The sequence below is a fragment of the Elephantulus edwardii genome, unplaced genomic scaffold (genome assembly GCF_000299155.1).
Source record: "Elephantulus edwardii isolate Elephantulus edwardi_28Jun2011 unplaced genomic scaffold, EleEdw1.0 scaffold00058, whole genome shotgun sequence".
NCBI classification, from domain to species: domain Eukaryota; kingdom Metazoa; phylum Chordata; class Mammalia; order Macroscelidea; family Macroscelididae; genus Elephantulus; species Elephantulus edwardii.
In genome coordinates, this window is record NW_006399808.1 from 8,452,954 (window position 1) to 8,466,917 (window position 13,964).

The window sequence follows — 13,964 nt, forward strand, 5'->3', positions numbered from 1 at the left end:
GGGACCAGACTGGAGTAGGGGCAATTGGAGGGGGAGTATACCAGCCAGCTCATGGGGGGTGTTGCCCTGCTCGGGACGGACTGCCCTCGGCCCTCGGCTCGGGGCGAGCCATCGCGGCCCTCTGCCCAGGGAGGGCTGCCCTCAGCCCCCGGCTCGGGGTGAGCCATCATGGCCCTCAGGGTGAGCTCCTCAGTCCCCAGATTGTGCCATCTGACCCCTGGGTGGGGAAGGAAAAACCCAAAAACGAATGCCTAGTGTCTCCAGAGAATGTTATCAAGGCCAACTTCTACCACAGTCTCCCCCAGTAAACCTGAAAGCAACACCCTCAAAGCCCTACTATCTATAACTAACAAGTTTGTTCTCTCTAGATTTGCTCCCTATCCTATAGGTAACCTTAACACTAAGTTTTACTCCAGAATTGACCCTAAACCCAATGCCCGTGACAAAAAGAAAATACAACTGAGTTCAACCAGCCATCCCCACTGGAACCACCTGGGAAAACACTTTGCAGTCCAGAGGGGAACAAATGGCAGGAAAATATCTTCGAACAGAAGAAGGCAAGCAGCTTTAACCCAAGACCACCAGTAAGGTGATAAAACATCCTCCCTTCCCTCCTTTACATCTACGCCCCTGTTCAGCATGAAGAAGCCAGAGAGTAGGCATCCAGTTCCCAAATCAATAAGACAGTTGGTATAATTACCATTGGAAAATGCTTGTCATTCCTCTGTAGCATTTGGTCCCCACTGGATCCTCATCATTTCCTTCACCTGCTCCCCTCACCACCCAAACTGTGCAGCTCTGCAACTGCATCCCTGCCCATCCTCACCCTTCTGCCCCCAACCCTCACCTCCTTGTACCCCCAATAGGTTTTTCCCAATAAAAAAACTTAAAATAAAAAAATAAATGAATTTTTTAAAAAAGTATGGCAATTATTGAACAACATCATTAATATCACATGCATGCAAAAATCCTGAGGAAGATTATCCAAAAATGACTAACCTTTTGCCTAATCTTGAGAAAAATGGGAATCCCCAAACATCTGATTGTGCTCATGTAAGCACATGATTAGACCCAGAAGAGTTGTCAAAAAAGAGCAAGGAAAAACTTGTTATGTGCCATTGAGTCTCTTGTGATTAAATAGAGACCCTATACACTATTGCTGTGAACCCTGCTCTATCCCGAGCCTTTCTGATTGTCTCTGACATACCTACCTTCATTACATAGTTATTTTGTCAATCCATCTTACCTGGGGTCATTTATTCATGAGCTCTTCCTTGACCTTTTCAATCATAATATCTCTCTCTAAAGACCTCCCACCCCCACCTCTACTACATGATCAAAGTATGTGAGAGAGAATCACAAAATCCTTGCCTCCAAAGAGCAGCTTGGATTGACCTCTCCAGAACAGACCTGTTAGTTCTCTTGCCAGTCCATGGTATGTTCAACACTCTTCCCTCCCTTAAAGGCATCAATAAAGCTTCTGACATCCATGGTCATTGTCCAGCTTTCTGATGCATAGCAAGTAATTACAAAGACCATAACCCGGATCAGGCACACTTTAAGTCTCTAGACTGACATTCTTGCTCTTCAGCTCTCTGGAGAGGTCCCTGACAGCAGATTTCCCTAATGGAATTATCTCTTGATTTCCTGACTGCTAGTATTAAGAGTGTTGACTGTGGAACTGAGCAAGCTGAAAATAACAGTATCAATTTCCTCTCCATTTATCATGATGCTGCCAATTGGCCCCGTGCTGAGAATCTTTGTTTTCTTGACGTTGTGCTTCAATCCATATTGCAAACTACAGTCCTTGACCATCTGCAGCAGATGCTGCTGGTCCTCTTCAAATTCAGCAGGTAAGGCTGTGCCATCTGTATAACAGTTTGTTGATCCTTCCACCAATCCTGATGTTACATTCTTCCTCATAAAACTGAGGTTCTCGTATGATCTGTTCTGCATATAGATTAAAAAGTATGGTGATAGGATACATCCCTGACACAGTCCTTTTCTGATTTTGAACCATGCAACATTTCCTTGCTCTGTTCTGATGACTGCCTGCTGGTCCAAGTATAGGTTTCACATGAGAACAATTAAGTGTTCTGAGATTCCCATTCCTCTCAAGTTTAGCCACACTTTGTTGTGATCCACACAGTCAAATGCTTTTGCATAGTCAATGAAACACAGATAGACATTCCTCTCGTAATCTCTGTGGCAGAGATCAATCTGACATTAGGAATTATGTCCCTCGTGCCACAGCCTTTTCTTAACCCAGTTTGCATTTTTAATTGATGTATTTTTCTGCTGATTTACTGCTACAGTTGCTTTGGGATAATCTTCAGCAGGGTTTTGCTTGTGTGTGATATTAGCGATATCCTTTAATAATTCCCACACTCTCTTGGATAACTGCTTTTTGGGAATAAATATGGATCTCTTCCAGTTAGTTGGCCAGGTAGTTGTCCTCCAGATTTCTTGGCACAGCCTGGTAAACATTTCCCAGGCTGCATCTGTTTGTTGAAATATGTCAATTGGTATTCCATCAATCTCGGGCTTTGTTCTTTGCTAACTCCTTCATTACCATTGCCTCTTGAACATAAGCTGATTCACTAAATACTTTAGTATCAGCCAATTCTTTTGTTACAGCGACTCACTGTACTTCTTCCATCTTCTTTTGATGAATCCTGGATCATTCATCATTCTGCCCACAGTACCCTTATGGATTGCCACTTCAGGCATGAATTCGTTCTTTAGTTCGTTTTGCTAAAGAAATGCTGAGTTGAGTATGACCCTTTTGATTTTCTAAATCTAGATCCTTGCACATTTCATTATAATAGTTTGCTTTGTCTTTCTACATTGCACTTTGAAATCTTTTGTTCAGCTCCTTAATTCTTCCCTTTGCTTGGGCTTCTCAACATTCTAGTGCAACATTCAGAATCTATTCTGACATCCAACTCGGTCTATTTTCTTCCTCTGTCCTTGTAATGAACTTCTGCATCATTCATGGATAATATTGTTGATATTATGATTTCTACCAACTTTTGCAGTCAGAAATAGATTGAACATGCAACGAGGATAAACTAATAATAATGGGTAAAGTTGGGAATAGAGAAGGTTGGCTAGTCAGAAAACACAGGCCTTGGTGCAACCACTGTGGAAGGCAGTATGGCACTTTCTCAAAAAGTTGCAAATAGAAATACCATCTGACCTGGCAATTCCACTACTGGGAATATACCCCAAAGAGACCATAACTGCCACCCAAGCAGATATATACACACCCATGTTTATCGTGATTTTGTTCACAATATTATTCAAAATGGGTGACCCTAGAGGACATTATGCTGAGTGAAGTATCTCAGTCACAAAAGGACAAATACTGCAAGGTGCCACTGCTGTAAAATAGGACTGATCTTGGGGATGGTGGGAGACTGAGAAAGATGGGTTCAATAGTGTATAATGCACTGAAACAGATGAGGGAGAAAACTGTTTAAAAGGGACAGGTTACTAGGTATTTTTGTCATGACAGTTGTCCAGAACAAAGGCTGCTGCATAGTGGAACAATGAAAGAATTTTTCTTTTACTTTTCCAAGAGGGTAGTGTACTAGGGGCAAGGTTGGGAGGGGACAAAAGTGCAACAATGAATGAATGGAAATCCAAAGTCTCTGTAAATTTTCAATGAAATGAGTAACAAATTTTTTAAAAAAAGAAAGAAAGAAAAGGCAAGAGACAGGGCACATCCTTGATACACTCCCTACCTGATTTTGAACCATGAAACAAACAAACAAACAAAGGCTTGGTGATAAAAACAAGGCTGGAGATAAAAGATTTTTGTATAGTCAATAATTTATTAATAGCAAATACCTTTTGTTATTGTTGTGTTGATTGCCTTCTAGTTGAGCAGGACTCACAGCAACCCTATGAACAAAAGGCGCGAAGCCTTTCTATAACTATCGACATTTATCAAAGTTAATAGAGTTCCAAGAGGCATGTTCTTTAGGAAGTGGATGTCACTCTTGTTTCCAAACCTGTCTTAAACTGGGAGGTCCACCAAACACTGTTCACCATGGGTAACTGTTATGGCATTTGAAACCCCACATGCACAAAGTTCAGTATCACAACAATCCCAGGTTACCTCAGTATAGCATATTGACAGAAGAACGCTGTATCACTCAGAAGAACGTTCCTCCAAAATATAATAACAAGCTACTTTATATATAGTGGCTGTCCTTGAGGTCTTTTTGACTCTAAGCAAGAGGCTTAAATTTAAAAAAACAACCAATATAGTGAAATATCTTTTATAAGAAACATAAATAGTAACAATATACATAGACCTCACCAGATGGTCTGGAGAGATATGGAGCTGACTACATCTGTGGAAGGAATCACTGGAGAAGCTCAATATCACCTGTGACAACTAGATTTGGTGCTGATTTACTGATTGTGACACAGAGCAACTACTCATGTTCAAGTTCAAACTAAAGCTAAAGTAAACTAAAGCCATAACTGCCAACATTTCACGTTGAGTCTATCCCACCTGAATTAAAAAAAAAATCTCAGGCACAGATTTGAGGCCTTGAACACTAATGAGCAAGGCCAGATGAGCTGTGGGAGGATGACGAGAAGGAAACAGAGCATGGTTCAAAAGCAAGGAAGAAGCCCATCAGGGATGCATTGATAATTCTTCAACTGCCACCATTATTCGTTTTCCAGCTCTCAGATACATAGCTATTGTTATGTGCCATTGAACCAACTGCAACTCATAGTCACCTGATGTACAACAGCTGTGAACTCTACTTTTAGCTTTGCAATCTATATGCAGAACAGATTATTTGGGATGCTGGACTCTAGGAGGAGGAATGTGGTATCAAGTTGGAAGGAAGACTCATCAACAACCTGTATTTGGCAAACGGCACAATCTTGCTTGCTGAAATGGAGGAGAACCTGTTTGCTGCAGGTCAAAGACTTCAGTCTCCAACAAGGACTGATGCTCAACATCAAGAAAACAAAGATTCTTACTACTGGGCCAGCTGGCAGCACTATGATAGAGAGAAAGAGACTGAGATTGCTAACAGTTTCAGCTTACTCGGTTCCAAAATCAACACCCTTGGCACCAGGAATCAGGAAATCAAAAGACAAATTGCACTGGAGAAGTCTGCTGACAGAGATTGCTCCAGAGTGCTAAAAGAGCAACAATATCAGTCTAGAGACTAAGGTGCACCTAATCCAGGCCATGGTCTTCACAATTACATGCTATGTATCAGAAAGCTGGACAATAATTAAGGATGACAGAAGAAAAATCAGTGCTTTTGAGTTGTGATGCTAGGGAAAAGAACTGAACACACCATCGACTGCCAAAAGAACAGTCTGTTCTGGAGAGGGTGAAGCCAAGTTGCTCCATGGAGGCAAGGACTTTGAAGCTCCATCTTTTGTACTTGGGGCTTGTTGCAGCACAGTCCTGGAAGAACAACATCATGCTTGTAAGCATGAAGGAACAGCACAATAGAGGAAGACCCAGGATGAGATAGAGAGATATAGTAACTGAGATAATGGGATGAGGTGTGCTGGAGACAAGGAGACTGGCTGAGGATAGGACAGCTATTGTACACAGGGTCAATATGAATCGACAGTACATAACAACAACAACAACAACAACAACAACAACAGCTGTGCATTTGAGAGCTGGACAAAGAATAAGGATTATAGGAGAAGAATGAATGCCTTTGAGCTGTGATGTGGGAGAAAAGTGCTGAAAAGCTGATGACGGCCAAAAGAACAATCATGGAGAAAGTGACACAAGCGTACTCCTTAGAGGCAAGAATGGTGAAGCTTCACCTCACAAAATTTGGGCATGTTGTTTCAGCAGGCTATTCTTTGTAAAGAAACATCATGCTCGGAAAACTGGAGGATCAGTAAACGAGAAGAAAAAACTCAATGAGATGGACAGACACAGTGACTGTAGCAATGGGCTCCACTGTGTCAGAAATGAAGAGGTTGGCACAGGATAGGCCAGAGTTAAGATCTGTTGTTCAAAGGGGCACTATGAGTTGTATTAAACTAGATGGCACATGACAACAACAAATCTAGAGGCTCTCTGAAAGTCAGAATTCGCTAGTGTGCCCATGGGAGGAAGTTGGGAAATCTCCCCCCTGTAATTTTACAGCTCCCAGGAGTCTGATATAGGATACATACATACAAACACACTACACAGCTATAGTTTGCCACTGAGTCAGGTCATTCATAATGACCTTTGGCATTTGTGGTGTCTCAATCTTAGAATGTCATGAAAAGAACATTCATTCACAAACTAGCTAACAGGTGTTAATGAAAATATTTACATTTTCGGAATCTGGCTATAAAAAAGAAGAGTTGCTAATTACACAGTACACTTCTTTTCCATGCCTAAAATGGTGTTATGCTTCATGAAGATAACAGATGAGTAAACAGATTAATTTAAAATAAAATGAAACAAACAAAACACAGGGAAAATAAATTTGGGGCAAGGGAAGGAGTAAGGACTTATCAAACAATAAAACCAATTATAAACATGAGGCCCAAATTCTAAATGACGACTGGAAATCCACCTTCACCATTGTGAATCACTGTACTGTAAATGAGTAAATTACGAGTCAGTATGTTGTTGGGGTCAGACCGACCTGTTGTCACCAGTGATGCAGGCTGCACAAGTCCCCGTTGGCTGTTCATTCTGTTCATAGTAATGAGCATCCACATGGGCTTCCGCAGCTTTTCTCTTCAGGATCTCCCCAAATTTATCTACACCAATGCATCCAAAAAATGTTGCTGCTTTGTGCGGCTGTTGAATCATCCACTGAAAAATAAAAGCATAAATAAGTCAATGATTGAAAAAACGCTATAAAAACTTCAGTATTTTGCCATGGACAGTGGCATGAAAGGATACTGTGTGAGGAATGGAGTCTGTTATGAATGGAATTTCTACTCTATACTATTACTGAGAACAAACTGGTATTATAATGGCGAAGGAAATAGAGCAGACTGGTTACAAATACAGAATCTAAAGTCAACAAATGATGGGTGGGTCTAGGAAATGAACAGCAAGTCTCAATTAAGTATTATAGCACTGTGGTAAAGGGCCTTATATACAGGACTGCATGGATTCAAATGTTACCTGTCACTTTCTAGGTGTCTAAGAGAAAGTCACTTGATATCTCTTAGTTTCCTCATGTGTAAAAAATTACAAATACACTTCATAAGGCTGATGAGCATTAAATGAAAAAACTTTCATAACAAAGTTTAGCCCAGCACTCAAACCACAACAAACATACATTAACAATTTATTTATTGTGTCACTATCATTGTCATAATGGTAGCAATTCACATGTAAATTTAAAAATTCAAATTATAAAAAATTAATCTTCAGTAAAGTGAGTCACATGAATATTGATACTTCACAGATCTTGAACTTTCACTATTACATTCCAAAATTCCTTAAAAAAGCAAAAGCAAAAGCAAATTCTTGAGGGTTATAAGACTTTTTTTAGCTGTATTGCACTGGAGAAGTACTACAACACAAGGATGTCAAGTTAAAGACTAAGGTGCAGCTGACTCAAACCATAATAGTTCCAATTCTTTCATATGCATGTGGAAATTGGACAATGGATACAGAACACTGATGCCTCTGAATTACAGTGTTAACAAATGATATTTAATATACCATGGCCTGCCAAAAAAGCAAACAAATTTGTTTTGTTAGAGATGCAGTCAGAGTGCTGCTTGGAAATCAAGATCATTAAAGTTTCTTCTCACATACTTTAGGCATGTTATCAGGTGCGCTCAGGTGGCCTACCAGTAAGAAACTGTGCTGTAATCCCAAAGGAATGCAGTGTGAATCTTGCTCCATGAGAGCTGAATTCTGCTTCACAGGAGAATGACAGGCAATCTCCTCTCAATCTCCTGCAATTTACTGCTTCTGCAAGCCTACTGGAGGGTCAGCTTTGGGTTGGTTCTCACTCAGCAGCACACATCAAGAACTTTATCCAGAGGACTAGTTTCCACAAAAGGTCTACAAAAAAATCATTATTTACTACTAATGAACATGTCTCATTCTATATTTTTTTGGTTATTGTTTCTGCCTCAAAAAACTAGTTTGTGAAGTAGTTTCAGGTCTGGAGTAGGGAAGAGATGGTGAGTGCGGCACATCTTAAGTGCTCAAAGGTTAATGAAAGCATGCAGCAAAACCCTAAAACTAAATAAGCCAGGAGTCACTTTAGGCAATTGGGAATAATTTGAACACCATAAGAGAATTTATTGGAACTTAGTGGTAAGGACTAGTGCTACCAATTCAAAGGTACATAGATTAAATCCACTAGTTGCTCTGTGGAAGAAAGGGCAATATCCTCATGTGGGATTTACTGCCACAGAAAATCCACTGGAGCATCAACTATGAGGTGGCAACCACTAAATCACCAGATTAATCTTTGCTGTGTCTTTCGTCTTCTCTTACAGTACCTTCTTTATAGTCAAATAATAAGGGGCAATAACTGAGAAAACTGCAACAGATAAGCTATTTTTAAAACTTTCATTACTCACCACAAGAAGATAAAGGTAAATAATCCAATAGAAAAATGGGCACAGGATATGAACAGACACTTGACCAAAGACGACATTCAAATGGCTAACAAGCACATGAAGAACTGTTCAAAATCCTTAGCTCTCAGAGAGATGAAAATTAAAACAGCTATGAGATATCATCTCACCCCAGTCAGAATAGCAAAATTTAACAGAACAGCAAGCAACAAATGCTGGCGAGCTTGTGGAGAGACTGGAACCCTTATTTACTGTTGGTGGGAGTGTAAAATGGTGCAACCATTGTGGAAGGTGGTATGGCGCTTTCTCAAAAAGGTGCAAATAGAGATACCATTTGATCCAGCAATTCCACTACTGGGAATATACCCCAAAGAGACCATAACTGACATCCAAGCAGATATATGCACACCCATGCGGCTTTGTTCACAATAGCAAGGAGTTGGAAACAACCTAATTGCCTATCAACAAACGAATGGATACAGAAGACAGGGTATATTCACACAATGGAATACTATGCTGCATTGAAAAACAAGGAACGCATGCAATATTATTCAAAATGGGTGACCCTGGAGGACATTATGCTGAGAGAAGTATCTCGGTCACAAAAGGACAAATACTGCATGGTGCCACTGTTGTAAAACAGGACTGACCTGGGGGTTGGGGCGAGACTGAGAAAGATGGGTTCGATAATGTATACTGCATTGAAACAGATGATGGAGAAAACTGTTTAAAAGGGATATGTGAGTAGGTATTTTTGTAATGACAGGAGTACAGAGCGAAGGCTGCATAGTGGAGTGGACCTGGGGGGAGGGATTGTAAAACAAAGAAAGAATTTTACTTTTACTTTTCCAAGAGGGTAATGTACTAGAGGGGAGGGTTCAGAGGGGAGAAAAATGTAACAATGAGTGAATGGAAATCCAAAGTCTCTGTAAATTTTCATAGAAATTAATAAATTAAAAAAACCAACTGTCATTACTTTGCTAAATCCTGTTAAATTTTTAGTAAATCTATGTTAATCTCAAAATCAAGAATAGGTCACCAACACTTAGCCAATATGTTTCCTACCATTTTAATAGTCAATCCTTAAACAGTTAATGTAAGTTTAATATGAACTAAAAATGTAAAAATTATAATTCTACTTAGACAAAGTCCCCATAACTATAATCCAGATCCCCCAGGAAAAATGTATAACATTCTATTAAGCTGTTTTTCAAACTAATCTTTTCTGATTTCTCTTTACATCAATATGTAAAATTTTATCTTTCAATTATTTTCTAGCTATGTGAAATGAGGAAGGTCCAGAATTACATTCATTTTGTAAACAACTGAAAAATGAACCAAAAGGAAAAAAGTACTTTTCATCATCAGAGTTTAGAGACCTGTGTTAGGTGCCATTGAGTTAAATGACTCTCAGTGACTCTATGAAAAATAGATCTGAACCCTGTCCTGTCCTGTGCCATTCTCATACTTTCTGACACATGAGCTTACTGCAGTTGTCGCTGTGTAAATCAATCCAGTTGAGGGTCGTCTTCTCCTTTGCCAACCCTCCACATTTCCAAGGCTGATGTCCTTCTCCAAGGAAAAGCCCCTCCTAGCAACATGCCCGAAGTACGTGAGCTGAAGTATCATCATCTTTGCGTCCAAGGAACACACAGCTCAAAGGCATCAACTCTTCTTTGGTCATCCTTATTCACTGACTAGCTCTCAGATGCTAAGCAAGTTATCATGGCCTGAATTAGAAGCACACTAACACCATATTTCCTCAATAATTTGAAGAGGTCTTTGACTACAGACTTTCCAAGTGCAATTTTTTTGTTGTTATGTGCCATTGAGTCACCTGTGACTCAAAGAGACCTTATGTGCAAAAGCTGTGAAGCCTGCCCTGTCCTGAGCCAGTCTCACTGACTCCGACACAACTACCCTCATTATCTTAGTTACTGTATCAATCCATCTCATTCAGGATCTTCCCCTTCGATGCTTTCCCTCCAACTTTCCAAGCATGATGTCCTTCCCCAAGGATTAGTCTCTCCTGGCCACATGCCTAAAGTATGTGAGATGGAGTGTCAAAATCCTAGCCTCCAAGGAGAAACTTAGTTTCAGCCTCTTCAAGGCCGACCTATTTCTTTTCTTGACAGCCTACGGAATGTTCAAAACTCTTCCCCAGTACAACTCAAAGGTTTCAATTCCTCTGTCATTCTTTATAACTGATAAAAACTTCAATCTCTTCTCCATTCATGCTGCCAATTGGCCCATTGTTGAGAATCTCTGCCTTCTTAATGTTGAGCTTCAATCCATATTGCAAGAGCTTCAAGTAATCCTCACTTTCAGCAAGCAAGGCTGTGTCATCTAAATAACGTAGGTTGTTGATGAGTCTTGCTCCAATCTTGAAGTCACATTCCTTCCCATAAAGCAGCCTCACAAATGATCTGTTCTGCATATAAATTGAAAAGGTATGGAGATGGGATGATTCCCTGATACACTCCCTTCCTGATTTTGAACCATGCAGTCTTACTTTGTTCTGTTCTGAGGACTGTTTCCTGGTCCAATATGTCTCCTGATTTCCTGCCTACTGGTACCAAGGGTGTTGACTGTGGATCCAAGTAAGCAGAAATCAATGATAATGTCAATATTTTCTTCATACATGATGATGTTGCCTATTGATCCAGTGGTAAGAATTTTTGTTTTCTTGACGTTGAGATGCCATCTATATTTATTTAAGGTTGTATTCTTTTATCTTCTGCAGGGAATCTTCCTTTCAACAAGCGAGGTTGTGTCATCTACACAACATGAGTTACTGATGATTCTTCTTCTAATCTTGAAGCCACATTCTTCTTAATGGAATCCAGCTTATCAAATAATTTGCTCAGCATACAGGCTGAATACAAAGAGAGGATACAACCCTGATGCACTCCTTTCTTAATTGTAAACCATGTAGTGTTCCCTTGCTTTGTTCGAACAAGTTTCTTGGTCTAGATACAGGTTTTTCACGAGCACATTTCTAGGATTTTCATTTATCTCAATGTTTGCCATAATTTATTATGATCCACATGGTCAAATGCCTTTGCACAGTCAAAAAGCATAAACAGACACCCTTCTGGTACTCATTACCTTCAGCCGGGACCCATCTAACATTGGCAATGATACCCCTAGTGCCATGGACTCATCTAAATCCTGCTTGAACTTCTGGAAGTTCCTTATCTATGTACTGTTCTAGTCATTCTTGAATAATTTTCAGCAGCATTTTACTTATACATAATATTAATGGTATTGTTTGATAATTTCCACATTCTGTTGGATCATCTGTCTTGGGAATGGGAACAAATATGGATCTCTTCCAGGCAGTCAGCCAGACAATTGTTTTTCAAATTTCCTGGCACTGACTGGTGAACATATCCTGGGATACATCTGTAGAAATATGCTAGCTTTAAACCAAAAGTAATGAAAGGAGTTGAAGCTGCACTTAAGTCATTGGCAAAAAACAAGGCCCCAGGAATCAATGGGACACCAAGTGATTAGAGATCGAGGAGAAGGGAAACTGTGGGCAGAGTTTCAGAAAGGAGTGAGCTACAACCTCTACAGAATTCCTATGAGGCTTTGACTGATTCTCAATATGTGCATGCATAAGGTGTATGGCAAATTATAAAGATAATTGGTCTAAGATTTAAAAAGTTAATTTATCAAAATCTCACAATTCAAGAGCAATATACAAAAGTCAATGATTTCTATATATGATAAAAAAACAAATGGAAATCAACATTAAGAAAATTATGTCATTTTGAGAAACATAAAAAAATTAAATATAGAGGAATAAACTGAAAAAAAAATTATACTTAGGATATACTCCCAAAGGTGGCTAATAGGAGGGAGAAATCCAAAACAAAACATCATCATCCTATAAAAATAGAGTTTTTCCATGGCCATGGTTTAGAAAACTCAGAAGTAAGATGCACCAAATCCACAGACACAAGGCAATTCCAATAAAAATCTACCATAATTTTTTAAGATGTTGAGAAGCTGATTTATTAACAAAATTAAGAGGTCATGAAGCTAGGATGGCCAAAGGTCTATCTATAAGTACATTGATAAACTACAGATTCTTCAAATATAAAAATTGGATATATAACTGATGATCTTGTAAGGATGTAAAAAAAATATACAATAAAGACAACCATTTAGTTGGCTGTCAAAGAATGGTACCCAGTCTTCATATTTATGTAGCTCTGGTAGCTTAGTGGTAAAGCGTTATGCAGCAAACACAAAGGTAGAAGCCACCAGCTTCTCTAGGAGAAAATGGGAACCACCCAAGCGATTTTACTGCCTTTGAAAACCTGAGCACGTGACAGTTACGAGACAGTTATGAGTTCATTCTGACTTGGTGACAAATAACAACAGTAACTCAAAGCTGTATTTAAGGCATCGTGGTGCTGTAGTGTGTAACGTGTCAGGCGAATTGAAAGGTCAGTGCTTCAAATCCATTGGAAATTCCATGAGTAGTCTCCTCCCATAGAGATTTAAAAGCTTCCAAAATCTGATACAAGGGGGTTATAAAGTTAGAACTGACTCCATGCAAGCAGGTTTGAGTTTTGGTTATTAGTATTTTCGGATGACTTTAAGACGGAATGTGGAAAGATTTTCACTATACTGTCAATGACTGTACCATTCAACAGGAAACAGAGGAGCTGTGCCTTACTTATGACTGATAAACAGTTTAATTAACTTTTAAAAGGAATATGAAAGGGAGAAAGGTATTATTTATATAATAAACAAAGTGCTAGAAAATGAAGGACAGCAGCTGAGCAGGTAAGAAAGTCTTCTGAAGAAGGTGACATTATCAAATGTTCAGTGAAAGATGGGATGATTTGGTAAAAAAGCCATGAGATGAAGAAGAAGTAGAAGTATAGAAAGAGTATGATTCATTTGCATCTTGGAAATTTAAACTGTCCTTAATGCAAAAGTTGTTGTTGTTGTTGTTGTTGTTATGTGCCATCGAGTCATTTGCGACTCATAGCGACCCTATGCACAAAAGTCCTAAACCCTGCTCTATCCTCTGCCAACCGCACTGCCTCTGGCACACCCATCCAGATTACCCAATTCACCGAATCAATCCATCTCATAGAGGGTCTTCCCCTCCTGTGCTGTCCCTCCACCTGCCCAAGCATGATGTCCCTCTCCAACGACCCGTTCCTCCTGGCAACATGTCCAAAGTATGTCAGACGAAGCCCCAGAATCCTTGCCTCCAAGGAGGTGTTGTAGTTATGTGCCGTCGAGTCGCCTGCGACTCATAGCGACCCTATGTACAACAGCCCTAAACTCCGCTCTGTCCTGTGCCAATCACACTGTGTCTGACACTCCCATCCCAATTATCAAAGTCACTGAATCAATCCACCTAATAGAGGGCCTTCCTCTCCTGC

General features: G+C 39.8%; 1 protein-coding gene across 3 annotated transcripts in view; it reads right to left on the reverse strand.

Moving 5' to 3' along the window:
- Window positions 1-13,964, reverse strand: part of ADK (adenosine kinase) — a 696,790-nt gene that overhangs the window by 377,438 nt on the left and 305,388 nt on the right. For all 3 annotated transcript variants that reach the window (XM_006887511.1, XM_006887509.1, XM_006887510.1), the window contains exon 5: window positions 6,645-6,817. In XM_006887511.1, the coding sequence (XP_006887573.1) occupies window positions 6,645-6,817 (173 nt within the window). The remainder of the gene's footprint in view (window positions 1-6,644; window positions 6,818-13,964) is intronic.